The following is a 27,422-nucleotide window of genomic DNA, read 5'->3' as shown; positions in this document are numbered from 1 at the left end:
TTTCTAATATATCACAATGGAAATTAGAAATTTTCCGGGCTATTCAGAAGTGTGTTGCTTAATTTCCAAACGTGGGAAATTTTATATTTTTGTTAGTTAATTTTGGTTTGATTATGTTTGGTCAGAAAATATAACATTTCAATCTTTGGAAATTTATTCAGGCCTGCTTTATGGTCTCATCGTAAGGGTTATTTAGTGGATGTTCCATGTGCACTTGCAGAGACTAAGTTGTTCTGCAGTTGTTGGGTGTAGTGTTCAATGTCTTCACTGTCAAATGGGTTATTAGTATTGCTCAAATCTATATCCTGTTTGATGTTTTGTCCATTTGTTCTATCAATTACTGAGAGATGAATTTCAAAAATCTCCACAGTGACTGTGGATTTGTCTGTTTTTTTTGTTATTTCCTTTTGGATCTATCTCTTTTTGCTTCATATATTTTGAATCTCTGTTATTTGGTGCATATGTTTAGGTTAGTTTTTGTTTTCTAGATTAGTTGACCCTTTTATTTTTATGAAGTCTCTTTTTACCTGTTAATACTTCTTGCCTTGCATCTACTTTGTCTTAGTGTTTGTGTGGCACACAGACACATATATACCTATATTTTCAGCCAAACTAACTCCATATATTTAAAGTGTTCCTCTTGTAAAGAGCTTATAGTTATGTCTTTTATTTTCCTGTCGGATAATATTTGCCGTTTAATTGGAGTATTCAATTGGAGTATTAACATGTAACATAAGTCTAACATGAGCCTAACATCTTGCTGTTTGTTTTCTGTTTGTCACAATTCTTCCTTTTTACCTTTCTCCATTCTTGCCTTCGTTTAGATTAATAAAACATTCTCTGTAATTCCATGTTATCTCCTCTGTTGACTTTTTAGCTGTACCTTTTTGGGCTGGCCAGAAAGTTTGCTTGCGTTTTTCTGAAGATGTTATGGAAAAACCTGAATAAGCTTCTTGGCCACCCCAATATTATTCTGATGGTTACCCAAGAAATTACGATATGCATCCTTAACCTATTCTAGTCTTTTTTTTTTGACCACTTCACAAGAATCCTCTAAATTAGTTCCATTTACCAGCCGCTATTTTTGTGCTGTTGTTGTAACATATTTTACTTCTATATATGCTATAAACCCACAATAAATTATTATTGTTTCTCTATACTATCAAAAGTCTTTTTTATAAAGTATAAGTAATAGTGTTTCCCCACATGTTTACCTTTTCTGGAGTCTTTACACCTATTCCTCTGGCAAAAATTAAAGACGGTTACTCCGTGCACTGCTGCTGAAGTGTGAAGTGCCACATCCTTTATGGAAAGAATCTGACAAATGTTTGAGTGAAAACTGTTTATGTTTCAGCCCTGTCACTCTATCTCATAGAGATAAAATGTCATCATGTCAGGATAAATGTGCACAGACGTTGTGGCGGTAGAAGACTGGACATCCAGAGCAAGTCCATCAGTCGAAGATGACTGAAGGCTCAGGCAGAATCCCCGCTGCGGAATGTTATGTAGCCATATGTTATGTATGTACATGTGTACGTACGTAACATATATACGTATGTTATGTAGAGTTCTGCAGGTGGGGAGTTTGCCACAAGTTACTGTGTGAGTGAAAAAGAAAAAATTTTTTAAACTGTCTGGTATCTTTTACAAAAAGCCATGTCAGGGCTTCCCTGGTGGCGCAGTGGCTGAGAGTCCGCCTGCCGATGCAGGGGACACGGGTTCGTGCCCCGGTCCGGGAAGATCCCACGTGCCGCGGAGCGGCTGGGCCCGTGAGCCATGGCCGCTGGACCTGGGTGTCCGGAGCCTGTGCTCCGCAACGGGAGGGGCCACAGCGGTGAGAGGCCCGCGTACCGCAAAAAAAAAAAGCGATGTCAAAAGAAAAAATAAGTTGTGTGCACGCACGTGTGACACGAGCACGGGAGGTGTGGGGACCCTCCTCCCTCTCCATGTACACCAGGCAACCATGAGGGTCGGGGGTGTGGGGGGCCGGTGACCGACAGCGTGGGTGGAGCCGCACAGGACGAGGGTGAGCAGAAACGAGGCGCGTTGCTGTGATAGGGAAATGTGCGAAGGATACACACAGGTGATTATTAAAATCAGAAAGACGACCAGCGCATAGGTAGGATCATGCCCGATCACTAGTAATCAAAGGAAGGCGAATGGAGGTAACCAAGAGGTAATTTCTTGCCTTCGGACTGGCAGAGGCTGCAGTGATGAACATCCTCTGTTGATCAGGCGCGGGGAACTCACGAGGCTATGTCCTCGCGTGCAGGAGCTCGAGCGGCCGCCCCATGGAAGGCATCAGGTGGTGCTGTCAAAGCCGTAAAAGACCTTGACCCTCAGTGTCATATTCAGGAATTTGTCCTGAGAAAACTATCAGGGACAGACCGATTCATATTAAAGTTCACCTTAACATACTTTATACTCGTCAAAACTGAAAACAGTTTAAATGTTTATAGGAGATTTGATAAATAAGTTACAATAATTCATGGAATGGAATACTATGAGATACTGAAAATGTGCTTAGAAGTGTATTTAATGATGGGGAAAAATGTTCAGAATTTAATAAGTGCAAAATATGTCATGAGGCAGAATTTTATGATCCCGGTAAACACCATATAAGGAGGTATTGCGTGTGCACGTGAAGAAAGCCTGAAGCGCTGTAATGGTTGCATGTTACCGTCATTGATCTCTGACCAATGAGCAAAGCTCACACTTAGTTTTAATTTTCCTCTTTGTGCTCTTGTTCTTCCACACATTTTCTAAAATGAACATGAATGATGGTTACGTTTAGGAAAATCTGTTTAAACGTATGTCCGGGCGGGGTTGCTGCAGTGAACTGGATCGCGAGCTGGGGCCCTGCCGCCTCTGGGGTGGCCTCCAGGGAGACCCGTTTGGACACAAAGGGAGGCTGGCCGCGTGCAGCGGAGACCCAGGGCGCGCTCTCCAGTCCTGAGCAGCAGTGCGCCCCGAGGGCTGCGCCCTGCCCCCTGTCGGCCCTCAGCACGGCCGCCCAGCTCTGCCCTCGGGTCTGACACCCAGACAGGGCTGCTTTCTCCTGGGCCGGTCACCACCTTCAGAGCGTTGCTGCTGATGGGGTCAGTCACTAAGTGGTCACTCACGGTGCCTCCTGTTCTTTCTCTGACGTTCACTTAAGGATGCGAGTCATTTTGTACTAGAGACTAAAGTCAAGGTGGAGGAAGGGTGAGATCCTTTCATTCTGCTGGTGGAGACGACCCCAAGTGTTTGTAGGATGAAAACGTGGTCACGTGAATCTTGATTTGAAACCATCCTAATAACCTGGAGCCAAGAGAGACAGACAGAGACAGAGAGGCAGAGGTGGAGAGAGACAGAAACAGAGATGGAGAGGGACAGAGATGGAGGAGACGGAGACAGAGAGAGAGGCAGAGACAGACAGAGACAGAGACGGAGAGGGACAGAGGCGCAGAAAGAGGCAGAAACAGAGGCAGAGACAGAGATACAGAGAGGCAGAGACAGAGACAGAGACGGAGACAGAGATGGAGAGGGACAGAGACAGAGACGGAGATGGAGATGGAGACAGAGAGTCAGAGACAGCAGAGACAGACAGACAGAGAGGGACAGAGACAAACAGACGGAGACAGAGACAGATGGAGAGGACAGAGGCGGAGAGAGAGACAGAAACAGAGATGGAGACAGACGGGGAGGCAGAGACAGGTGGAGTGAGACAGATGGAGAGACAGGCAGAGAGAAGGGAGGAGAGGAAGGGCAGCCCCACAGTCACCTCCCTTTCTCCCTTGCTTTGAACAGGAGGGAGAGGACCCCGTCGTGCAGGGCGAGGAGGGGAACCTCCAGGGTACTGTGCACCCCGAGGAGTTCGTGGCCATCGCAGACTATTCTGCCACTGATGAGACGCAGGTAGCCATGTGGGTTATGCTTTGTGGATTCAGCATGTTCAGGGACAGGATTAGATGTAAAATTTGCAGAAGTCATAGCAGATTTAAATAAAGAAGTATTCAGATACTTCACTGCCACAGGAGACCTGTGGGTGACCCTCCCAGCCTAACAAATTCGGGTCCCAAGCCTGATGTGAAGGATTCCCGGGTGAGGAACGGGGGGTGGAGGTACCTGCTTCAGTTTCTGCTTTGAAACCCTTACTTAGAACCTATTCCAATTAATGAAAAATTGGGTGTAAATAAAAATATCTACTTGAATGTAGCATTGTTTACTTTGTAATAGGAATTTCTTAGCATAAGCCTCCAGTAAGCGAATCAGCTACCACCTAGCTGAGTTACGGTGAAGAGGCTGTTAGAAATTTTGTTCTAAGAAATTTACACTGTTTGAAAATGTTTAATCTTTTTTTTAAAAAAAATATCAATTAAGGTGTGCTTTTGTTTTGTGTAGATATTCCACAAAAATCTTAAAATCCTGGTATCATTTTCATATCTTGTCAGTTGATGCATTTACCCATTGACTCCTTTTCGAAATTGCTGTGATTTGGGCCCCAGTGATGGGGGATTTATCACGGAAATACGAACTGCAGGTTTTTCTTTAATTTTCATTTCTCTGTATGTTTTTATAGCTCAGCTTTTCGAGAGGAGAAAAAATTCTCATCCTGAGACAAACCACCGCCGACTGGTGGTGGGGTGAGCGTGCCGGCTGCTGCGGGTACATCCCTGCGAACCACCTGGGGAAGCACCTGGAGGACTGGGGCCCCGAGGACTCGTGGCAGGACGAGGAGTACTTCGGCAGCTACGGGACCCTGGTACTGCCTCCCTTGCCCGCCCAGTCAGCTGGCGCTAGCTTCTCGCTAGTTTTAGGTTCTAAGTTTAAAAATAATTTCTGGGCTTCTACGCATCATTCAGAGCAGGGCCCACAGATGTTTTCTTCACCTTAGCTGCACAGCCCTGCCATCCACATGCTGAGGCAGCTGTACAAAATTTCAAGTGAGCAGGGCTGCGTTCCAATAAAACTTTATCCATAGACACTGAAATTTGACTTCCATATGATTTTCATGTGTCATATTCTTCTTTTGATTTTTAAAAACCGTTTAAAAATGTAAAAGCCATTCTTAGCTTGTAGGCCATATAAAAGCAGGTGGAGGGCTGGACTGGCCCACGGGCTGTAATGTGCAGACCACTGGTTTAGAGATATTGTTTGAGCAGTGGAGTTATGAACCTTTCTCAGTATTTAAAAAAAAAAGTAATAACTTTTACATTAAAAATGAAATACAAAAAAATTATATAAATCAACAGTAATACCTATAAATAACTAGCTTATTAGTTTGTTTTTTTCCAATGTGAATAAAGACCCAAAGTCCTGTGGTCCAGACAACCCTGTTTATATTTTAAACTAAATAAAACTAAATGCATGATGAACGTTGCAAATACAATGTTGAGTGAAAGAAGGAAGACATCAAAGAATACCTTATGTTTGATTCAGTTATATAAGTTATAAGGCAGTGTTAAAAGGTGTTGCCTATGAATGTACATATAAGTTGTGGAGCTCTCGAGATCAGGGACCTGATTCCCCTGAGAATCTGGATGGTGGTTACTGGTAAGGGGGTGTTCTATGTTTGGCAAGGCCGGGTGAGATGCTCAGGGGTACTGGCAGGGTTCTGGTGTGGGTACAAGAGTGTTTGGAATGTAACTATGTTAAGTAAACTCTGAAGTACTTTTTAGTGTACTTTTTTGTAGGTATGTCATATTTGACAATTAAAAATGTTAAAGGAAATGAAAAACCACTGATGTGTGTACATATTTAGAGGTTTCCATCTACTAAGAAAGACATAGTGATAATCTGAAGTCTGTCTCCTCACTCTGCTCCTTGAGATTTCTTTCAGCAACAGTGCTTATGCTTCTTCCAAATCTAAGCTGCATCTGTTTTATTCTTTTAAATTTATAGAAGAGGAATAGTTTCACACACACTGTTTTTCACCTTGCTCTTCTCACGCAGCGGTACTGTTTTGAAGGTCTGTTCTTTACAACAGCTGCGGAGTATTGTGTTGATTTGAAAAGGATCATATTTAGTTTTCATCACAGCAAGCAATGCTGTAATGGATGTCCTCCTACATAAATCCTGCTAAACCTTTGCTGGAATTTCCACTGGGTAAATTTGAAGGGTGTATGTATGTGTTTCTTACTTGGGTGGATCTTGCCAAGTTGACCGCCAGAAAGATATCAACAGCATAGAAGGTGTATTTCACCACCACAAGTCTTCAGAGTGAAAAAAGATTTCCAGTCTTAAAGGTGAAATATGTATCTCGGTTTTGATTTCCATTTTTTAAAGTGAGATTGATCTTCTTTCATATCTTATTGGCCTTTTGTATTTCTTATTTTTTGATAAACTTTCATATAATTTGCCCATTTTTTGTTTGATTTCTGTCAATTTATGTGTTAAATAGGCAGTTTAGGTTGTATTTATATCTATCACACTGACCATTTGCTGCTGTTTTTCCCCCATGGAACTTTTTATCTTTATATGGTCTAATTTGTCCTTCTTTTCTTTGTAGCTTCTGCGTTTGTGTCCTATTTTCAAGGCCTTCACTCCGAGATTATAAATATCCATGCTTTCTTTTAGAACTTTTGTGATTGCATTTTTTTAACAATGAAATATTTAAATCAATCCGGAATTTACTTGTAAAGAATAAGGTAAAATTCGACTTAATTTCCCCACAAATATACAGCTGTTCCAGCTTTTGGTTAATCTTCCTTTTCCGCATAATGTGAAACGCTCATTTATCATATGTCAAATTGTTAGGGTCTGTTTTGGGAATCTCTGTTCTGTGTCATTTATCTGGTTATTTCTTCTGCAGGTCCAGATGCTTTTCAATGATTGGAAGAGCTAGGCCTCTAGCAGTTCTCCTAATTTTTAGCATTTTCATGGCCTCGTCTGTTTATTTTTTTGAAACTGTTGCCAGCAAATTTTGGCTCCCTGTGCACCGATGCCGAATAGAAATACAGAGACAGAGATTTGGAGGATAAGAAATAGAGAGGCTTTGTATTTTCTTTGCCAGGCAAAGGGAAGACCCAGCAGGCTAGCGCCTCAAGAACTGTGCCCCCCTGTTCTGGGGAATTACAGGGGGTCTGGTAGGTGGAACTCACAGTCCAGGATAAGTGATAGGATCAAAGTGGTGAAGGTCTTGCATTCTTCTTCTTCTTGCAGTATTTTAAAACAGTCACTGCTGGCGTCAGGCAGCCTGGTAATTGGGTCCATTCATCTCTGGGTTATCAGCCTGCGACCTTCTTTCTGAAATGTAAACAGCTACAAGGGGTGATTTGCTACAAGTGAATGCATCGAGTAAATGCCAGGTGCAGGGTACGATTCATGTGGAATCAGAGTAATTAACTTTGTTTAGCTTTGTGAAGGACAAGTCTAGCTACCAGTGTTTGTTAGTAGTAACGCTAAAGAATAACCAAGATGCCTTAACTCTTTCAGGCCTGTTTATGCTGTTTCCCCAGCCTGTTCATTGTTGCTTCTTGTTCTTGTTTATCAGAAAAGTCTCATTTCTATTTTTGCTGCAACGAAACTAGTTTTATCATCGTTTTGTTGTGCTCCTAACTCCACGCCATCCAGTTGTCTGGCATTCTAATGTGTTACGTGGAAAACGTGCATTAATTTACAGAGAAGTGACATCTCTGTGATGACTTTTCTCATTTCTTAAGCCTTGTGTGATGTGTCGGAGTTTTAAGGTTTTGATCATACAGGGTTGTGTACCTTTCTAGGTAAATCTGTTCCTAGATATTTTTGTGTATTATTGTAAATGGCTGGGTGAAGTGTTCTCTCAGTTGGATTAAGTTGGCTGAAAGTGTTGTTCACGTCTCTGTCTTTTCTGATTTTCTGCTTCTGTCAGTTGCTGAGAGAAGGGTGTCGAAGGCTCTGACTATAACTGGGAATTTGTCTGTTTCTTGTTGCAGTTTTACTGGCTTTTGCTTTGTGTACTTCAAAGCTCTGTTATTAGGTACAAGAATATTTAGAATTATTATGTCCTCTTGCTGAAGTGATCCCTGTCTTGTGACGACCTGATGCTCTTCGCTCTGAAGTGTATCGTGTCTGAGGCGAATGCAGCCATGCCGGCCTCCTCCCCTGGGGCCTCCACATCCTGCTTCTGACTCCGCGTCAGGTGGCCCCGCAAGGCAGGACAGCTGGGTGTCAACTCCGTCCACCCCGGTGGCCTCCCTTTGTCCGTCTCCGAGGAGCCATGGGGCCCGCAAGGCCCGTGCAGGCCTCCTGTTGGTGCTGACCTGGTTTGGGGGGCCGGGCCGCCTGTCCCCCTGTGCGTGGTGCCGCTTGAGCTGGGTCTCCATGGCGTGGGGCGTGGGGACGGGTGCTGGGGGTGCCGCCTCGCTTGCAGCCGGGGCTCCAGCAGCCTCTGTGGCCCCAGACTGTCTGGAGGAGCCTTGCTCTGCCTCCCTGGGGACCGGCTGATTCCCGTGGAGTGTGTCCTCAGGTTGGAAGTCCCGCCCGCAGTGCAGCTGGGGACCTGCGCTCAGGCCCGAGCGCCGGCGGGGTCGCTCCTCCCTCCAGTGCTGAGGCTCCTGCTGTCCCCAGGCAGCGAGGGGGGTCACGTGAAGGGCCTTGCAGGGCCCCGCTCGGAGAGGACGCGGCGGGGGCGTGCGCCTCCCGCAGCCTCCCCCAGTCTTGGCCGTTCGCTCTGGGCGGATCGTGGCCACGTTGCGTCTGGACGGCAACGTGGCCGTTCCTCCGCCGCCGTCTCCGTGGTCCACACCTGCCCCTCCACTCGCCTGGCTGTTGGGGCGGTGTGGCGCGCTGAGCGGGGAGGGTTCCGGAAGCTTCCCTGTCATTCCTTCACTGTCTACTCTGACTTGTGTCTGCTGCATATTTTGGACTTTTATTTTTTAAACGCTGTCACCGTAGTTTAGGTGTGGGGTGGTGGGGCCGAGCGGGTAGGTCAGGCTCTAACCCTCAGCCTTAAGCCAGAGCTCCAGCTGCAGGCAGTGACCCTCCCTTCATGTGTATTTCCCCTAGAAACTTCACTTGGAGATGTTGGCAGACCAGCCACGAACGACTAAGTACCACAACGTTATCCTGCAGAATAAAGAATCCCTGAAAGATAAAGTGATTCTGGATGTCGGCTGTGGAACTGGGATCATCAGCCTCTTCTGTGCACATTATGCTCAGCCTAGAGCAGTGAGTAGGAGGCAGCAGCTCTTTCACAACGTCGAAGCCGGGTCTTGGTGAAGTGCCCGCCTCGTAGGTGAAACCGGCAGCGCGTTCTTGTAGGCTGAGCCCGCCAGAGGCTGCGACGTGGGTTTCATGAGTCGCAGACAGCACAGAGTGAATAGGACAGAATAGAAAATATCCCAGTGAGTTGCAGCTGGTGGGCTGTGTTTGTGAAACATTTCAGTCACGCAAGGAGACACGTGCGTCCATGTGTCTGGGCTGGGCTGCTTGTGTAGACCACCGTCCCGTGTCCTCCCCCGCCGAAAGTGACCCTTGGCAGGGACAGGGTGGACCACTCCCTGGGACTCCTGCTGGGCTCCTGTCCTCCTCCTGTTAAAGTCCGTCCGGGCCAAGGAGAGGTGCCGCCTCTCGACGGCCCCAGCACAGGTGGATGAGGGTCCTAGCTCACAGGTGCAACCGCAGGGCAGTGACCGTCTGAGTCCAGACCCTGCCAGGACCAGGAGGTAGTGTTCAGGACCTCCTGAGAATCTGGATTTGTAATTAGCCGCTGCTACCCTAAAAGTCTGACTGTTCACTTGAGTGCCAAGAATCTCCTGTGTCGGTTACCGAGTGTGTCGCTGCGTGTGTTGGAACCTGGGGCTCTGGGGTGGGCGGCCCACGTGGGTGCAGAGGCTTCTGTCCACCTGCAGCCCTGTGTCTGCGTTTAGGCAGAAAGTGGAGTTACGAGTAGAGGCAGGTCCTCCCAGGGCTCCGTCAGGTGGAGGCGGCACAGCGTGGCCGTCCGCCGTCCAGCACACTGCCTGCCTTCTGTTGCTGGCTCTGACTCAGCCGAGGAGACTCAGGCTTGGGGGAGTGGACAGCGGGCCACCGTCTGGGGCTGGGGCGCGCACGGATGGTGCTTCTGTCACGTGCAGGTGTATGCGGTGGAGGCCAGTGAGATGGCCCAGCACACAGGGCAGCTGGTCATGCAGAACGGCTTCGCTGACATCATCACCGTGTTCCAGCAGAAGGTGGAGGACGTGCTGCTGCCGGAGAAGGTGGACGTGCTGGTGTCCGAGTGGATGGGGACCTGCCTGCTGGTAAGGGGCAGCGGGCACTGCTGGGGCGGCTGCTCTGGGCTCTGGAATCTTCATAAATCATGATTCATTTTGACCTTTTTCCTAAGGTGATGTGTAGTTGATTTCTTGAGTGAACATTGGCTCAATGTCTTGAATATTTAACTGATTAAAAAAATGCCTTTATGAGAAATCTAGATCAAAGTTAATGTGACTTTCTCGTGAGTGATTTACATAAACTCTGTTCTCTTTGGGAACCTGCGAATAGCCAGTGCTTGATGTGTGGCTTTTCAATGCCAGCAGAATCTTTGTCTGCAGCGCCTGATTTGCATCCGTGACCAGCTCGAGGCCCAGGCTCTCCCACATTCTCTCCCCAGTCTCACGTGGGTCGGGGTGGAGAGTTTTCTGGTTCTGCCCACCCACCCTGCTTACGAACTCTCTGTGCTCCGAGGGTAAGTGAGAGGTGGGTGGAAGCCGGACCTGCGGGTCTCCTCAGACCCTCAGCCCACCCCCCTTTCTGGCTCAGCAGTCTGAAGTTTAGTCTCTGTCAAAACCCAGAAAAATGACATCTGGGGGAAGGGGAGGAGAGCACCACCAGGGTTTCCAGCAAGAAATCCATTCAAATAGTAAGTGAGTAACTTGTATGAATAACAAGAATGCCGGCCCTAACTTCTTACAGATCGCGAAGATGAGGAAAATGATAGTAAATGACATTGGGCCTTTAGCCTCGTTGAAATTGTGTTGTCTGGAGATAGAGTGTAAGTAGACTCAACATCCATGATACAATTTTGTTGTTAATAACAGCTGTGGATTCCCAAGATGATGCACGGGAAAAAGGGACTTGCTACACCTTTAATCCATGAAGTGGGCATTAGCCTTTGCCCCCAGAACGCTACCGTTCTTTCGGTAAATGTTATTGAGCACCTTGGGGTGGTGGGGACACAGAGAGCCCGGCTGCGGTGATGTGTCCTTTGGCACAGTGCTGATGTGTCCTTTGGCGCAGTGCGGGTCAGGGAAGCCTGGCTGCCTAGGGTCCCGCTCTGCCCCTGGGAGGGGTTATGTGGAGACAGAGAGGAGGGGTGGGGGGCGGGGAGGGGGAAGAGGGAGGAGGGGAGGGGTGCGGGGGGTGGAGAGGGGGCGGGGCGCAGAAACCTGGGATTCGGTGTCCTTGCCCCTATGTGCCTGAAGCCCAGTGGTGTGGGCCGGGGTAGGGACTGCATGTGTCCAGCGGGGGAGGCTGGACTCGGGCTCTCTGCCTCCCCGGACGTGCGTGTGTCAGGTAGCCAGCCAGCGGCATCCAGGACTTGGAAGGAGTGGGGTAGGGGTCGTGATGCGGAGGCCCCAGGACTGCAGGGCACAGTGAGGCCTGCGGAGCAGAGGGGGGACGGTGCAGGGACCCCTGGGGCGTGCGGGGGAGGGGCCTTGGAGGCACAGCAGAGGCCACTGGGGATGCACCGGCCGAGGGGGCGGCTGAGGAAAGGGCTGGAGTGGGGCGGAGGGGTGGGCCAGCGGGGTTGGGGAGGCCTGTTCACCGGCAGATGCCGGGTCCGTGGAGGGGGCGTGGCCGGGCCGGTAGGGGGCGTGGTCACGGGGGGCAGCCCGAGCGGAGCACGTGCAACGAAGGGGTGGAGAAAGCCCGCGGCAGTCTGGTCCCCGCCTGTCCATTGCAGAACGTATGGTCAGAGGGGCAGTGAGGACTGTGGCGACAGGACAGTGAGGACAGCCTGGGGTACCGAGTGGCTCAGGGCGAAGTGCCTGACCACGTGGAACTGGAGGGCCTGGTGGTTTTGTGCAGACCGGGAGGGGCCGTGTGGCGGTGGTGGCCGTTGTGGGCCAAGTGGCAGACGTGGAGACGGGGCTGTGAGTCCGGCAGTATCACAAATCCATCAGTTGGACCATACCGTGTCCCACACAGAACCCTCCGTCCCCTGTGGCTGCCCCTCTTCTGTGCTTTTTTGCCTCCCTGGTATCTCCCCTCTTGTCCACTGCCTGTTCTCAGACCTCAGGTCCCCAGTCTCCCTCCCATCTTCCTACTCTGCTGCTGACATGTAGAAAGTTGGGGAAAAAACCCAAATATACGTGTATTTAGTTTATAATAATAAGAGGTTTGTAATCAGTGAGGTACAGCTATATAATCATTCAAAGATGGGGCCGAAGCAATTGATTATTTTGGAGAAAATGATTAGATTCCTCCTCATACCATATGCTGAAATAAATTCCAGATGGGTTATAGAGTTAAGCTTTTTTTTTAAGGAAAGAAACATGAAACAATCACTAAAAATACATCTGATGTTGGAATGGGAAGATCTTTCTAAGAACAAAGCACATAGAGAAACTATAAAATATTTGATTAATTTTATGAGACCAGCATTACACTAATACCAAAACCAAAGTTAGTACAAAAAATGAAAACTACAGACCATTAGCACTCAGGAACATTGATGTAAAAATCCTTGAAAATCATAGCAAATTGAATTGAGCAATACATAAGATGAATACCACACTGCAACAGAGGAGAGATTATCTTCAGAATTCAAGGCTGGTTCAGTATATTAAAGTCATTCAATGTAATTGACTATTAATAATCTAAAGAAGAAAAATCACATGACTACCAATTAATGCACAAAAATTTGACAAAATTCAAAATACTTGCACAATTTCTGTTATGATTTCTTTTTTGACCCCTTGTTATTTAGAAGTGTGTTTAACCTCCAAGTATTTTGAATTTTACAATTATCTTTCTGTTACTGATTTCTAGGTTACTTCCACTGTGGTCTGAGAGAAGACACTGTATGATTTCTATTCTTTTAAATTTGTTAAGGTTTGTTCTTGTCCCGGAATGTGGTCTCCCTTGGCGAATGTTCCGTGTGAGCTTGAAAAGAATGTGTATCCTGCTGTTGTTGGATGAAGTAGTCTATAAATGTCAATTATATCCTGATGATTGATGGTGGTGGTCAGTTCAACTATGTCCTTACTGGTTCTCTGCCTGCTGGCTCTGTCCGTTTCTGGGAAAGGGTTGTCAAAGTCTCCAACTATGACAGTGCATTGATCTGTTGGTCTTTGCAGTTCTATCACTTTTCTGCTCATGCAGTTTGATGCTCTGTTGTTAGGTGCGTACACATTAAAGATTGCTATGTCTTCTTGGAGAGCTGTCCCTTTATCATTGTGTAACGCCCCTCACTATCCCTGATCACTTTCCTTACTTTGAAGTCTGCTCTGTCTGAAATTAACATAGCTACTTCTGCTTTCTTTTGATTAGTGTTTACATGGTAAATCTTTCTCCATCCATTTACTTCTTTGTTTGTTTCTTTTGAGCTGCGCCGCACAGTATGTGGGATTTTAGTTCCCTAACCAGGGATGGAACCTGTGCCCCCTGCAGTGGAAGTGCAGAGTCCTAACCACTGGACCACGTCCCCCATCCATTTACTTTTAATCTATAACTGTATATTTAAAGTGGGTTCTTATAGACCACGTATAATTGTTTCTTGTTGTTTGATCCACTGTGACAGTCTCTCTTTTAATTGGTGTATTTAGACCATTGGCATTCAAAGTGATTATTGATATAGTTGGATTGATATCTACAGTATTTATTACCATTTTCTATTTGTTGCCCTTGTTCTTTTCTTCTTCTCTTTTTCTGCTTTTTTGTTTCTCTGTGTGTGTGTGTGTGTGTGTGTGTGTGTGTTTTAAGCAGCTAAAGGTAGGGAGTTTAATCAGCATGAATTAAGGGTGAATTAATTCAGTGCTCACACATATGTTGGTTTAGAGCCTGACATGAACATGCTTTGATAAAAGTAAACTTAAGATACATATTTTCACAGGGTATATGTCCAGTAGTGGGATGGCTGGGTCGTATGGTAGTTCTATGTTTAGTTTTTTAAGGAACCTCCATACTGTTCTCCATAGTGACTGTATCAATTTACATTCCCACTAACAGTGCAAGAGGGTTCCCTGTTCACTGCAGCACTATTTACAATAGCCAGGACATGGAAGTGACCTACATGTCCATCGACAGATGAATGGATAAAGAAGATGTGGTACATATATAGAATAGAATATTATTCAGCCATAGAAAGGAACCAAATTGGGTCATTTGTAGATATGTGGATGGACCTAGAGACTGTCATACAGAGTGAAGTAAGTCAGAAAGAGAAAAATAAACATCATATATTAATGCATATATGTGGAATCTAAAAAAATGGTACAGATGAACTTATTTGCAAAGCAGAAATAGAGACACAGACATAGAAAACAAACATATGGAGACCAAGGGGGGAAGTGGGGGGTGGGATGAATTGGGAGATTGGGACTGACATATATATACTACTATGTATAAAATAGATAACTAATGAGAACCTGCTGTATAGCACAGGGAACTCTGCTCGGTGCTCTGTGGTGAGCTAAATGGGAAAGAAATCCCAAAAGGAGAGGATATGTGTGTACATATGGCTGGTTCACTTTGCAGAAACCGTCACAACGTGGTGAAGCAACTATACCCCAATTAAAAAATATATATGTTTTCATAAATTGATGGGATATTCACTTACTGGCCCATTTCCAAGTTTTAAAAATTCTCAGTTTTTAAATTACTCTCTCCTGAAGCTCACTTCTTTTATCTATTTTCACTTTTATTAAGGTATAACTGACAAAATTGTAAGGTATTTAAGTGTACAGAATGATGATTTGATATCTGTATACATTGTCAATGAATTGCCCCCATTGAGCTAATTAATACATCTGTCACCTCACATATTTACCTTTATTTTTAAAGTGAGAATACTTAAGTTCTACTCTCTTAGCAAATTTCAGTTACATAGCACAGTGTTATCAACTGTGGTCACTATGGTATACAGCAGATCCTCAGACCTTGTTCACCTCGTTACTGAAAGCTTGTGCCCGATTACCAGACTCTCCCTATTTCCTTCACCCCCACAGCCCCTGGCAACCACTTTCCTACTGTTTCTCTGAGTTCAGATTTTTTTAGATTCCACATATGAGTGATACCATGAAGTATTTGTCCAGCTTCTTTCACTTAGCAGAATGCCTTCTAGGTTCATCCATGTTGTTGCAAATGGCAAGATTTCTTTCTTTTTCATGGCTGAATAATACTCCATTGTGTGTGTGAATATATAAAATCACATTTTCCTCATCTATTCCTCTGTCAATGGATAGGTTCTTTCCATATCTTGGTTATTGTGATAATGCTGCAGTGAACATGGGAGTATAGGTATCTCTTTGAGACAATGGTTTCCTTTCCTTTAGATATAAACCCAGATGTGGAATTGCTGGATCATATGGTAGTTCTATCTTTAATTTTTTGAGGAGCTCCACTGTGTCTGTCCCATTAACTGTGTACAGAGTTTCCCTTTTCTCCACATCCTCGCCAGCTTTTGTTACTGCTTATCTTTTTGATAATACGTATCCTAACAGGTGTGAGGTGGTATCTCATTGTGGTTTTGATTTGCATTTCCCCGATGATTAGTGATATTGAGCACTTTTTCATGTACTTATTGGCCATTTATATGTCTTCTTTGGAAAAATATCTATTCAGGGTCTTTGCCCAGTTTAAATTGGGTTGTTTTTGTTATTATTTTTGCTATTGAGTTGTATGAGTTCTTTATATATTTTGCATATTAATCCCTTATTAGATAAGTGGTTTACAGACATTTTATCCAGTTCTATAGTATATCTTTTCATTTTGTTGATGGTTTCCTTTGCTGTGTGGAAGCTTTTTAGTTCAATGTAGTCCTTCTTACTTATTTTTGCTTTTGTTGCCTTTGCTTTTGGTGTCTAATCCGTAAAATTATTGGCAAGACCAGTGTCTCAAGGAGCTTTCATTCTTATGCAGGTGGCTATCAAGTTTTCCCAGCACTGTTTTGAAGAGATTATCTTTTCCCCATTGTCTATTCTTGGCTTATTTGTTGAAAATTAGTTGACCTCATATGTATGGGTTAATTTCTAGGCTCTCCATTCTGTTCCATTGATCTATGTGTCTGTTTTTATGCCAATTCCATACAGTTTTTTTTTTTTTTTTTCCATACAGTTTTGATTACTCTAGTTTGAAATCAGGAAGTGTGATGCCTCTAGCTTTGTTCTTCTTTATCAAGATTGCTGTGGTTATTTGGGGTCTTTTGTGGTTCCATACAAATTTTAGGATTGTTTTTTCTATTTCTGTGAAAAATGCCATTGAAATTTTGATAGTGATTGCATTGTATCTGTAGCTTTCTTCGGGTAGTATGAACATTTAAACAATACTGATTCTTCCTATCCGTGAACACGGGATATCTTTCCATTTGTTTGTGTCTCCTTCAATTTCTTTCATTAGTATCTTTTAGTTTTCAATGTACAGATCTTTCACCTCCTTGGTTAAATTTATTCCTAGGTTTTTTTTTTGATATAATTATAAATGGGATTGTTTTCTTAATTTCTCTTTCTGATAGTTCATTGTTGGTGTATAGAAATGCAACTGATTTTTGTTGATTTTGTATCCTGCAACTGTACTAATTTTGTTTATTAGTTCTAACAGTTTTTTGGTGGAGTCTTTAGGGTTTTCTATATATAGTGTCATGTCATCTTCAAATGGAGACATTTTTACTTCTTCCTGTCCAATTTGGATGCCTTTTCTTTCTTTTTCTTTCCAAATAGCTGTGCTGGGACTTTTAGGACTGTGTTGAATAAAAGTGGTAAGAGGGGCATCCTTGTCTTGTTCCTGATCTTAGAGGAAAAACTTTTAGCTTTTCACCATTGAGTATGATGTTAGATGTGGGCTTGTCATATATGGCCTTTATTATGTTGTGGTATGTCCCACCTATACCCAGTTTTTTGAGAGGTTTTATAATGGTAGGTAGTTGAATTTTATCAAATGCTTTTTCTGCGTATATTGAGATGATCATATGATTTTCATCCTTCATTTTGTTAATGTGGCGTATTACATTTATGGATTTGCTAAGTTGAACCATCCCTTCATCCCAGGAATAAATCCCACTTGATTATGGTGTGTGATCCTTTTAATGTATTTTTTTTAATTTTTAATCTTATATTAGAGTATAGTTGATTCACAATGTTGTGTTAGTTTCAGGTGTACAGCAAAGTGACTTAATTATACGTATTCATATATCTATTCTTTTTCAAATTCTTTCCCATGTAGGTTATTACAGAGTATTGAGTAGAGTTCCCTGTGCTGTACAGTAGGTTCTTGTTGATTGTCTGTTTTACATTTAGTAGCGAGCATATGCCAATCCCAACCTTCCAATTCATACCCTCCCCCGACCTTTCCCCCTAATGTATTGTTGAATTGGTTTGCTAATATTGTATTGAGGATTTTCCAACTATGTTCATTAGGGATATTGGCCTGTGATTTTCTTTTCTTGTAGTGTTCTTGTCTGGCTTAGGTATCAGGGTAATGCTGGCCTCTTGTAGAATGAGAAATGAATTTGGAAGAGTTCCCTCCTCTTCTGTTTTTGGAAGAATTTGAGAAGGTTTGGTATGAATTCTTTAAATTTTTGGTGGAATTTGTCAGTGAAGCAGTTTGGTCCTGGACTTTTCTTTGTTGGGAGGTTTTTGATTACTGATTCAATCTCCTAATAGTAATTGGTCTGTTCAGATTTCTTGTATCTTCATGATTTATTCTTGGTAGGCTCTGTGTTTCTAGGAATTTATCAATTTCTTCTAGGTTATCCAATTTGTTGGCATATAATTATTCATACTGTCTCTTATGATCCTTTGTGTGATATCAGTTATAATAGCTCCTCTTTCATTTAAAATTTTATATATTTCAGTCCTCTTCTTGGTAAGTCTAGCTAAAGATTTGTCTATTTTGTTTATCTTTTAAAAAAGGAAACTCGTTGATCTTTTCTGTTGTCTTGTTAGTATCTATCTCATTTATTTCCTTCCTTCTACTAACTTTGGGCTAATTTGTTCTTCTTTTTCTAGTTCCTTGAGGTGCAAAGTTAGATTTGCTTATTTGAGATATTCGTTTTTTCTTAATGTAGGCAGTATTACCGTAAACTTCCCTCTTAGAGCTGCTTTTGCTGCATCCCATGTTTTGGTGTGTTGTATTTCCATTTTTGTGTGTCTCAAGATATTTTTTGATTTCCCTTTTGAATTCTTCTTTGACCCGTTGGTTGTTTGGGAGCATGTTGTTTAATCTCCACATATTTGTGAATTTTCCAGTTTTCTTCTTGTAATTGATTTCTAGTTTCATACCATTGCTATGAGAAAAGATGTTTGATATGATTTCAGTCTTCTTAAATTTATTAAGACTTGTTTTGTGGTTTAACATATGACCTATCCTGGAGAATGTTCCTTGAGTTCTTGAGAAAATGTATATACTCTGCTGCTGTTGCCTGAAATGTTGTACAGGTCTGTTAATCCATCTGGTCTATGTGTAGTTTAAGTCAAGTGTCGCCTTATGATTTTCTGCCTGGATGACTTATCCATTGTTGAAAATTGGCTATTGAAGTCCCCTACAGTTATTGGATTGCTGTCTATTTCTCTCTTTAGCTCTCTTAATATTTCGATAGTATTTAGGTGCTCTGTCTTTTGAGGTTTTAATTGAGCATGTTATATGACTCCATTTTCTCAGCATAGCAGTTATACTTGCTCTTTTTTGCTTTTTTAATTGGTTTCCGTACAGTTTTCAATGTGTATTTACAGCTGTTCCGAGTCTGTTTTCATCTAACACTCTTAGGTTTCATGGTTAGTGTGAGCACTTTGGGATAACAGGGTAATCCTGATTTCTCCCTCCTGTCCCTTGTATCATCATTTTCATTCATTTTATTATATATAAGTATAGATACACATACGTACATAAGCATACATGGTTAAATACTGTGTTGCTATTATTTTGGACAAGATGTTAAATTGATTAAGAATAGGAAAAATAAAAGTTTTAGTTTTATCTTCATTTATTTCTGTTTCAGTGATTTTCTTTATGCAGATCCGTGTTTCTGATCTACAGGCAGACCTCAGAGATATTGCAGGTTCAGTTCCAGACCACCGCAATAAAGCAAGTTGCACGAATTTTTTGGTTTCCCAGTGCATATAAAAGTTTTGTTTACACTGTGCTGTAGTCTGTTAGGTGTGCAGTAGCATTATGTCTAAAACAGCAATGTACATACCTTAATTAAAATATACTTTATTGCTAAAAACTGCTAACCATCATCTGAGCCTTCAGTGAGTTCTAATCTTTTTGCAATAGTAACATCAAAGATGTTAATCACAGATTACCATAACAAATACAATAATAATGAAAAAGTTTGAAATGTTGCGAGAATTACCAAAATGTGACACACAGACACAAAGTGAGCAAAGGCTTTTGGAAAATGGTGCCGATAGGGTTGCTCGATGCAAGGTTGCCACAGCCTTCAATTTGTAAAAAGGACGGTATCTGTGAAGCACAATAAAATGAGATCTGCCTGTATATCATTTTCCTTCTTTCTAAAGAACTTTTTAACATTTCTTGCAAAGCAGGTCTACTGGCAACAAGTTCCCTCTATTTTGTTTGTCTGAGAAAGTCTTTATTTCTCCTTCACTTCTGAAGGATAATTTCACAGGGTGCAGAATTCTAGGTTGGTGGGGTTTTTTCTCTCAACACTTTAAATATTTCACTCCACTCTCTTCTTGCTTGCATGGTTTCTGAGAATTCAGATGAAATTTTATCTTTGTTCCCCAGTAGGTAGGTGTCTTTTCTCCCCAGCTTCTTTCAGGATTTTTTCTTTATCTTTTGAGTGTCTGTAGTTTGAAAATGACATGCCTAGTTTTACTTTTTTTTTTTTTCCCCCACATTTATCTTGCTTGGTGTGCTCTGCACTCCTGGATCTGTGGGTTGGTGTTTGACATTAATTTCGGGAAATTCTGTCATTAGTTTTTCAACTACTTCTTCTGATCCCACCTCTCATTCTTCTCCTGGTACTTCCGTTTTGTGTCTACTATACCTTTTGTTGTCCTACAGCCCTTGAATATGTTGTTGTATTTTTTAGCCTGTTTTCTGTGCTTTTCAGCTTTGGAGGTTTCTGTTGTCATTTCCTCAAGCTTGGAGGCTTGTTGCTCAGCTATGTCCTAACTAACGAGCCCATTGAAGACATCCTTCGTTTCTGTTACATTGTTTTTCATCTTGAGCATTTTTTTTTTTTGGTTCTTTTCAAGAATTTTCCTTTCTCTGCTTACATTGCCCATCTGTTCCTGCATGCTGTCTGCTTTATCCATTAGAGCCCTGAGCATATGAATCACAGTTGTTAAATTCCCAGCCTGATAATTACAGCATCCCTGCTGTGTCTGAGTCTGGTTCTAAGCCTTGCTGTGTGTCTTCTACTGTTAGTATGTCTTGTGGTTTTCTCCTGATAGCCAGGCTTGATGACTGGATAAAGGTTCAGTGCAAACAGGCCTGTAGTGATGTGGTGGTGAGATGTGGGTCGGGGAGTGTTCTGTGGTCCTTCTAGGGTCTCAGTGTTCAGTGAGCCTGGGCCTCTGCACTGTGAACTTCACAGGTGCTTCTCAGTTTCTTTTCCTCTTTTAGGTGGGACAGGATGGCTGGAGGGGGCTCAAGTTGGATATTTCTCGTTCTCCAGCTGGTTAGGTTCTGTTAACTAGTTTCTCCTGAGTGCAGACCCTGTTAAGAAGAACAGAATACTCTGGTGTATTTCAAATGCTTCCTTTCGAACTTGTCAGAAGCACGAGGGGGCTTTTCTCTGACGTTTACTGTGGGGACCCTTGTGACTGAGCCCATCTGGAGCTTTGACTCTCAGGCTTGTCCACAGTGGGCCCCAGCAACTTGTCAACCACAGTTCATGTTTCCTCCCCTGGCAAGTTGTGATTCTCTGTACGATCCTCCTCGACTTACGATGGGGCTGCATCCCGACACACCCATCATAAGTTGAAAATATCAAAGTCCAAAATGCAGGGACTTCCCTGGTGGCGCAGTGGTTAAGAATCCACCTGCCAATGCAGGGGACACGGGTTTGAGCCCTGGTCCGGGAAGATCCCACATGCCGCAGAGCAGCTAAGCCTGTGAGCCACAACTACTGAGCCTGTGCTCTAGAGCCCACGTGCCACAAGCCCGCACACCTAGAGCCTGTGCTCCGCAACAAGAGAAGCCACCACAACGAGAAGCCTGTGCACCGCAACGAAGAGTAGCCCCCATTCGCTGCAACTAGAGAAAGCCCGCGTGCAGCAACGAAGACCCAACACAGTCAAAAATAAATAAATAAATTTATAAACAAAAAACTTCAAAATGCACATAACACACCTAAGTTCCTGAACATCACAGCTGAGCCTTGCCTGCCTTAAATGTGCTCAGAGCACTCACATGAGCCTACAGTTGGGCAAAATCATAACCAAAGCCCATTTGATAATAAAGCGTTGACTATCTCGTGTAATTGACTCAGTACTGTACTGGAAGTGGCGTTCACCCTAGCATCATGGCTGACAGGGCTGTGGCTTGTGTGGCTCATGCGTTGCACTGTGTATCGCTAGCTGGGAAAAGATCAAAATTCAAAATCTGAGGCATAGTTTTTACTGAATTCCTATTGCACCATTGTAAAGTTGAACCATCATAAGTAGGGGACCGTCTGTATTAGTCTCTCAATTTCTCCTATTTGGGGGCAGCAGTTTGCTCCGTGACCTCATTTCTCTTACGGATCTAGGAAGAGTTCTTGATGTTTCAGTTTGTTCAGCTTTTTACTTGTTAGGACAGAATGGCAACTTCCCCCTAAGAGCAGGAGTGATGCAGGGAGGGCCGCTCCACCACTTCTACTCCATATTGTACTGGGAAACCTAACCAGTGCAAAAGGGAGAGAAGAAGTGAAAGGCACACAGAACGAAGACAAAGAAATAAACCATCCCTTTCTCAAACAGCATGATTGTCTCTGTAGAAAATCCCAAGGAATCTCCAAAAACTTTCCTAGACTAGTAGGCAAGTTTAAGAAGATCACAAAGTCAACATACAAAAACCAGTCATATTTTTATATAAATACTAGCACTGTACAATACTATTTACAGTAGCTCCAAAATGATGAAATCTGACAAAACGTACAAGATCTGTATGCTGAAAACTACGTGATGCCGGTAGATGCACATTGTTCATGGGCTGGAAGACAACCTTCTAAGGATGTCTCTTCTCCCCAGATTAATCTGTAGATTTAATACGATTCCAGTAAAAATCTAAGCAGGAGTTTTTGTAGATAAGTTCATTGTAAAATTTATGTGGAATGTAAACAAACTAGAATAGCTGATACAATTTTTAAAAGAACAAAATTGGAAGACTTATAGTACCTGACTTTAAAACTTAGTATAAAGCTCTGGTAGTCAAGACTGTGAAACTAGTGAAACGATAGACACGTAAGTCGATGGAACAGAATAGACAGTATATTCCTACAAATACGGTCAACTGATTCTTAACAGAGGGGCAAAGTTAATTTAATGGAGAAAAGATAGTCTTTTCACCTAATTATATTGGAACAGTTGGCCATCCATGTGCAAAAAAAAAAAGAACTTCATCTTTAAGCCTCATACCTCATACTAAACAATGAACTCAAAATTGATTACAGATCTAATTGCTTAGAACATAAAACTATAAAACTCTCAGAAGAAATCACAGGAGAAAGTGTTCCTGGGTTAGTCAAAGGGTTTTTAGGTGTGACTCTAAAAGCATAATCTATTAAAGAAAAAGTTGATAAATTGGACTTCGTCAAAAGTAAAAATGTCTGTCCTGTAAAAGAGTGTTAAGAGAATGAAAAGACAGGCTAAGGTTAGGAGAAAATATTTGCAAATCACATATCCAGTGTGTATCCTGACTATACAAAGAATTCTCAAAATTCAACACTCCCGAGGGGCACCTAGGGGCGCTGGGCCGCTCTTGACTTCGGTGCAACGTGACCTCTGTGGCACTCCTGCTTTGATGTTCCACTTTTTTTTTCTTTGTTAAATAAACATCAACATTTTATTCAAAATTAGGCCAGGAAATTGACATAGTCAAATATAATCTAGGAACAGTTACTTTTTTTTTTTTAAACATCTTTATTGGACTATAATTGCTTTAGAATGGTGTGTTGGATGCTGCTGTGTAACAAAGTGAATCAGCTATATGTGTACGTATATCCCCACATCCCCTCCCTCTTGCATCTCCCTCCCACCCCCCCTATCCCACCCCTCTAGGTGGTCACAAAGCACCGAGCTGATCTCCCTGTGTCATGCAGCTGCTTCCCACTAGCTATCTATTTTACGTTTGGTAGTATATATATGTCCATGCCACTCTCTCACTTCGTCCCAGCTTACCCTTCCCCCTCCCCGTGTCCTCAAGTCCATACCCTATCTCTGTGTCTTTATTCCTGTCCTGCTCCTAGGTTCATCAGAACCTTTTTTTTCTTTTTGTGATTCCATACATATGTGTTAGGATACGGTATTTGTTTTTCTCTTTCTGACTGACTTCACTCTGTATGACAGACTCTAGGTGCATCCACCTCACTACAAATAACTCAGTTTCGTTTCTTTTTATGGCTGAGTAATATTCCATTGTATACATGTGTCACATCTTCTTTCTCCATTCATCTGTTGATGGAAACTTAGGTTGCTTCCATGTCCTGGCTATTGTAAATAGTGCTGCAGTGAACATTGTGGTACATGACTCTTTGAATTATGGTTTTCTCAGGGTATATGCCCAGTAGTGGGATTGTTGGGTCATATGGTAGTTCTATTTTTAGTTTTTTAAGGAACCTCCATACTGTTCTCCATAGTGGCTGTATCAATTTACATTCCCACCAACAGTTCAAGAGGGTTCCCTTTTCTCCACACCCTCTCAAGCATTTATTTTTTGTAGATTTTTTGATGACTGGTGTGAGGTGATACCTCATTGTAGTTTTGATTTGCATTTCTCTAATGATTAGTGATGTTGAGCATCTTTTCGTGTGTTTGTTGGCAGTCTGTATATCTTCTTTGGATAAATGTCTATTTAGTTCTTCTGCCCATTTTTGGATTGGGTTGTTTGTTTTTTTTATATTGAGCTGCATGAGCTGCTTGTATATTTTAGAGATTAATCCTTTGTCAGTTGCTTCATTTGCAAATATTTTCTCCCATTCTGAGGGTTGTCTTTTGGTCTTATTTATGGTTTCCTTTGCTGTGCAAAAGCTTTGAAGTTTCATTAGGTCCCATTTGTTTATTTTTGTTTTCATTTCCATTTCTCTAGGAGGTGGGTCAAAAAGGATCTTGCTCTGATTTATGTCACAGAGTGTTCTGCCTATGTTTTCCTCTAAGAGTTTTATACTGTCTAGCTTTGCATTTAGGTCTTTAATCCATTTTGAGTTTATTTCTGGGTATGGTGTTAGGAAGTGTTCTAATTTCATCCTTTTACATGTAGCTGTCCAGTTTTCCCAGCACCACTTTTGAAGAGGCTGTCTTTTCTCCATTGTATAATCTTGCCTCCTTTATCAAAGATAAGGTGACATGTGTGCGGCTTTATCTTTGGGCTTTCTATATCCTGTTCCATTGATCTATATTTCTGTTTTTATGCCAGTACCATACTGTCTTGATACTGTAGCTTTGTAGTTTAGTCTGAAGTCCGGGAGCCTCATTCCTCCAGCTCTGTTTTTCTTTCTGAAGATTGTTTTGGCTATTTGGGGTATTTTGTGTTTCCATACAAATTGTGCAATTTTTTGTTCTAGTTCTGTGAAAAATGCCATTGGTAGTTTGATAGGGATTGCATTGAATCTGTAGATTGCTTTGGGTGGTACAGTCATTTTCACAATGTTGATTCTTCCAATCCAAGAACATGGTATATCTCTCCATCTGTTTGTATCATCTTTAATTTCTTTCATCAGTGTCTTATAGTTTTCTGCATACAGGTCTTTGTCTCCTTAGGTAGGTTTATTCCTAGGTATTTTAATTTTTATGTTGCAATAGTAAATCGAAGTGTTTCTTTAATTTCTCTTTCAGATTTTTCATCATTAGTGTATAGGAATGCAGGAGATTTCTGTGCATTAATTTTGTATCCTGCTACTCTACGAAATTCATTAATTAGCTCTAGTAGTTTTCTGGTAGCATCTTTAGGATTCTCTATGTATAGTATCATGTCATCTGCAAACAGTGACAGTTCTTCTTTTCTGCTTTGGATTCCTTTTATTTATTTTTCTTCTCTGATTGCTGTGGTTAAAACTTCCAAAACTATGTTGAATAATAGTGGTGAGAGTGGGCAACCTTGTCTTGTTCCTGATCTTAGAGGAAATGGTTTGAGTTTTTCACCATTGAGAATGATGTTGACTATGGGTTTGTCATATATGGCCTTTATTATGTTAAGGTAGGTTCCTTGTATGTCTACTTTCTGGAGAGTTTTTATCATAAATGGGTGTTGAATTTTGTCAAAAGCTTTTTCTGCATCTATTGAGATTATCATATGGTTTTTATCCTTCAATTTGCTAATATTGTTTATCACATTGATTGATTTGCATATATTGAAGAATCCTTGCATTCCTGGGATAAACCCCACTTGATCATGGTGTATGATCCTTTTAATTGTGCTGTTGGATTCTGTTTGCTAGTATTTTGTTGAGGATTTTTGCATCTGTGTTCATCAGAGATATTGGCTGTAGTTTTCTTTTTTTGTGATATCGTTGTTTGGTTTTGGTATCAGGGTGATGGTGGCCTCGTAGAATGAGTTTGGGAGTGTTCCTTCCTCTGCTATATTTTGGAAGAGTTTGAGAAGGATAGGTGTTAGCTCTTCTCTAAATGTTTGATAGAATTCGCCTGTGAAGCCATCTGGTCCTGGGCTTTTGTTTGTTGGAAGATTTTTAATCACAATTTCAATTTCAGTGCTTGTGTTTCGTCTGTTTATATTTTCTGTTTCTTCCTGGTTCAGTCTTGGAAGGTTGTGCTTTTCTAAGAATTTGTCCATTTCTTCCAGGTTGTCCATTTTATTGGCATAGAGTTGCTTGTAGTAATCTCTCATGATCCTTTGCATTTCTGCAGTGTCAGTTGTTACTTCTCCTTTTTCATTTCTATTTCTGTTGATTTGAGTCTTCTCCCTTTTTTTCTTGGTGAGTCTGGCTAACGGTTTATCAATTCTGTTTATCTTTTCAAAGAACCAACTTTTAGTTTTATTGATCTTTGCTATCGTTTCCTTCATTTCTTTTTCATTTTTTTTTGATCTGATCTTTATGATTTCTTTCCTTCTGCTAACTTTGGGGGTTTTTTGTTCTTTCTCTAATTGCTTTAGGTGTAAGGTTAGGTTGTTTGAGATTTTTCTTGTTTCTTGAGGTAGGATTGTATTGCTATAAACTTCCCTCTTAGAACTGCTTTTGCTGCATCCCATAGGTTTTGGGTCATTGTGTTTTCATTGTCATTTGTTTCTAGGTATTTTTTTATTTCCTCTTTGATCTTTTCAGTGATCTCTTGGTTATTTAGTAGTGTATTGTTTAGCCTCCATGTGTTCGTATTTTTTACAGATTTTTTCCCTGTAATTGATATCTAGTCTCATAGGTTGTGGTCAGAAAAGATACCTGATACAATTTCAATTTTATTAAATTTACCAGGGCTTGATTTGTGACCCAGGATATGATGTATCCTGGAGAATGTTCTATGAGCACTTGAGAAGAAAGTATTCTGTTTGTTTTTGGATGGAATATCATATAAATATCAATTAAGTCCATCTTGTTTAATGTGTCATTTAAAGCTTGTGTTTCCTTATTTATTTTCATTTTGGATGATCTGTCTATTGGCGAAAGTGGGGTTTTAAAGTCCCGTACCATTATTGTGTTACTGTCGATTTCCCCTTTTATGGGTGTTAGCATTTGCCTTATGTATTGAGGTGCTCCTGTGTTGGGTGCATATATATTTACAATTGTTATATCTTCTTCTTGGATTGATCCCTTGATCATTATGTAGTGTCCTTCTTTGTCTCTTGTAATAGTCTTTATTTTAAAGTCTGTTTTGTCTGATATGAGAATTGCTACTCCAGCTTTCTTTTGATTTCCATTTGCATGGAATATCTTTTTCCATACCCTCACTTTCAGTCTGTATGTGTCCCTAGGTCTGAAGTGGGTCTCTGTAGACAGCATACGTATGGGTCTTGTTTTTGTATCCATTCAGCCAGTCTATGTCTTTTGATTGGAGCATTTAATCCATTCACGTGTAAGGTAATTATCGATATGTATGTTCCTATTACCATTTTCTTAATTGTTTTGGGTTTGTTTTTGTAGTTTTTTTCCTCCTCTTGTGTCTCCTGTCTGGAGTAGTTCCTTTAGCATTTGTTGTAAAGCT

The 27,422-nt window shown here is 42.1% G+C and overlaps 1 protein-coding gene across 1 annotated transcript in view; it reads left to right on the top strand.

Moving 5' to 3' along the window:
- PRMT2 (protein arginine methyltransferase 2) overlaps window positions 1-27,422 on the top strand; it is a 38,797-nt gene that overhangs the window by 3,754 nt on the left and 7,621 nt on the right. Inside the window, 4 exon segments of the mRNA XM_027124971.1 lie at window positions 3,790-3,897; window positions 4,562-4,744; window positions 8,968-9,129; window positions 10,038-10,202. Of these exon segments, the coding sequence (XP_026980772.1) occupies window positions 3,790-3,897; window positions 4,562-4,744; window positions 8,968-9,129; window positions 10,038-10,202 (618 nt within the window).

Source organism: Aethalodelphis obliquidens, unplaced genomic scaffold, assembly GCF_003676395.1.
Source record: "Aethalodelphis obliquidens isolate GAN/ISIS:26980383/991018 unplaced genomic scaffold, ASM367639v1 scaffold1, whole genome shotgun sequence".
Lineage (NCBI taxonomy): Eukaryota > Metazoa > Chordata > Mammalia > Artiodactyla > Delphinidae > Aethalodelphis > Aethalodelphis obliquidens.
The sequence above is the reverse complement of the archived record's forward strand: the minus strand, read 5'-3'. Positions and strand labels throughout refer to the sequence as shown.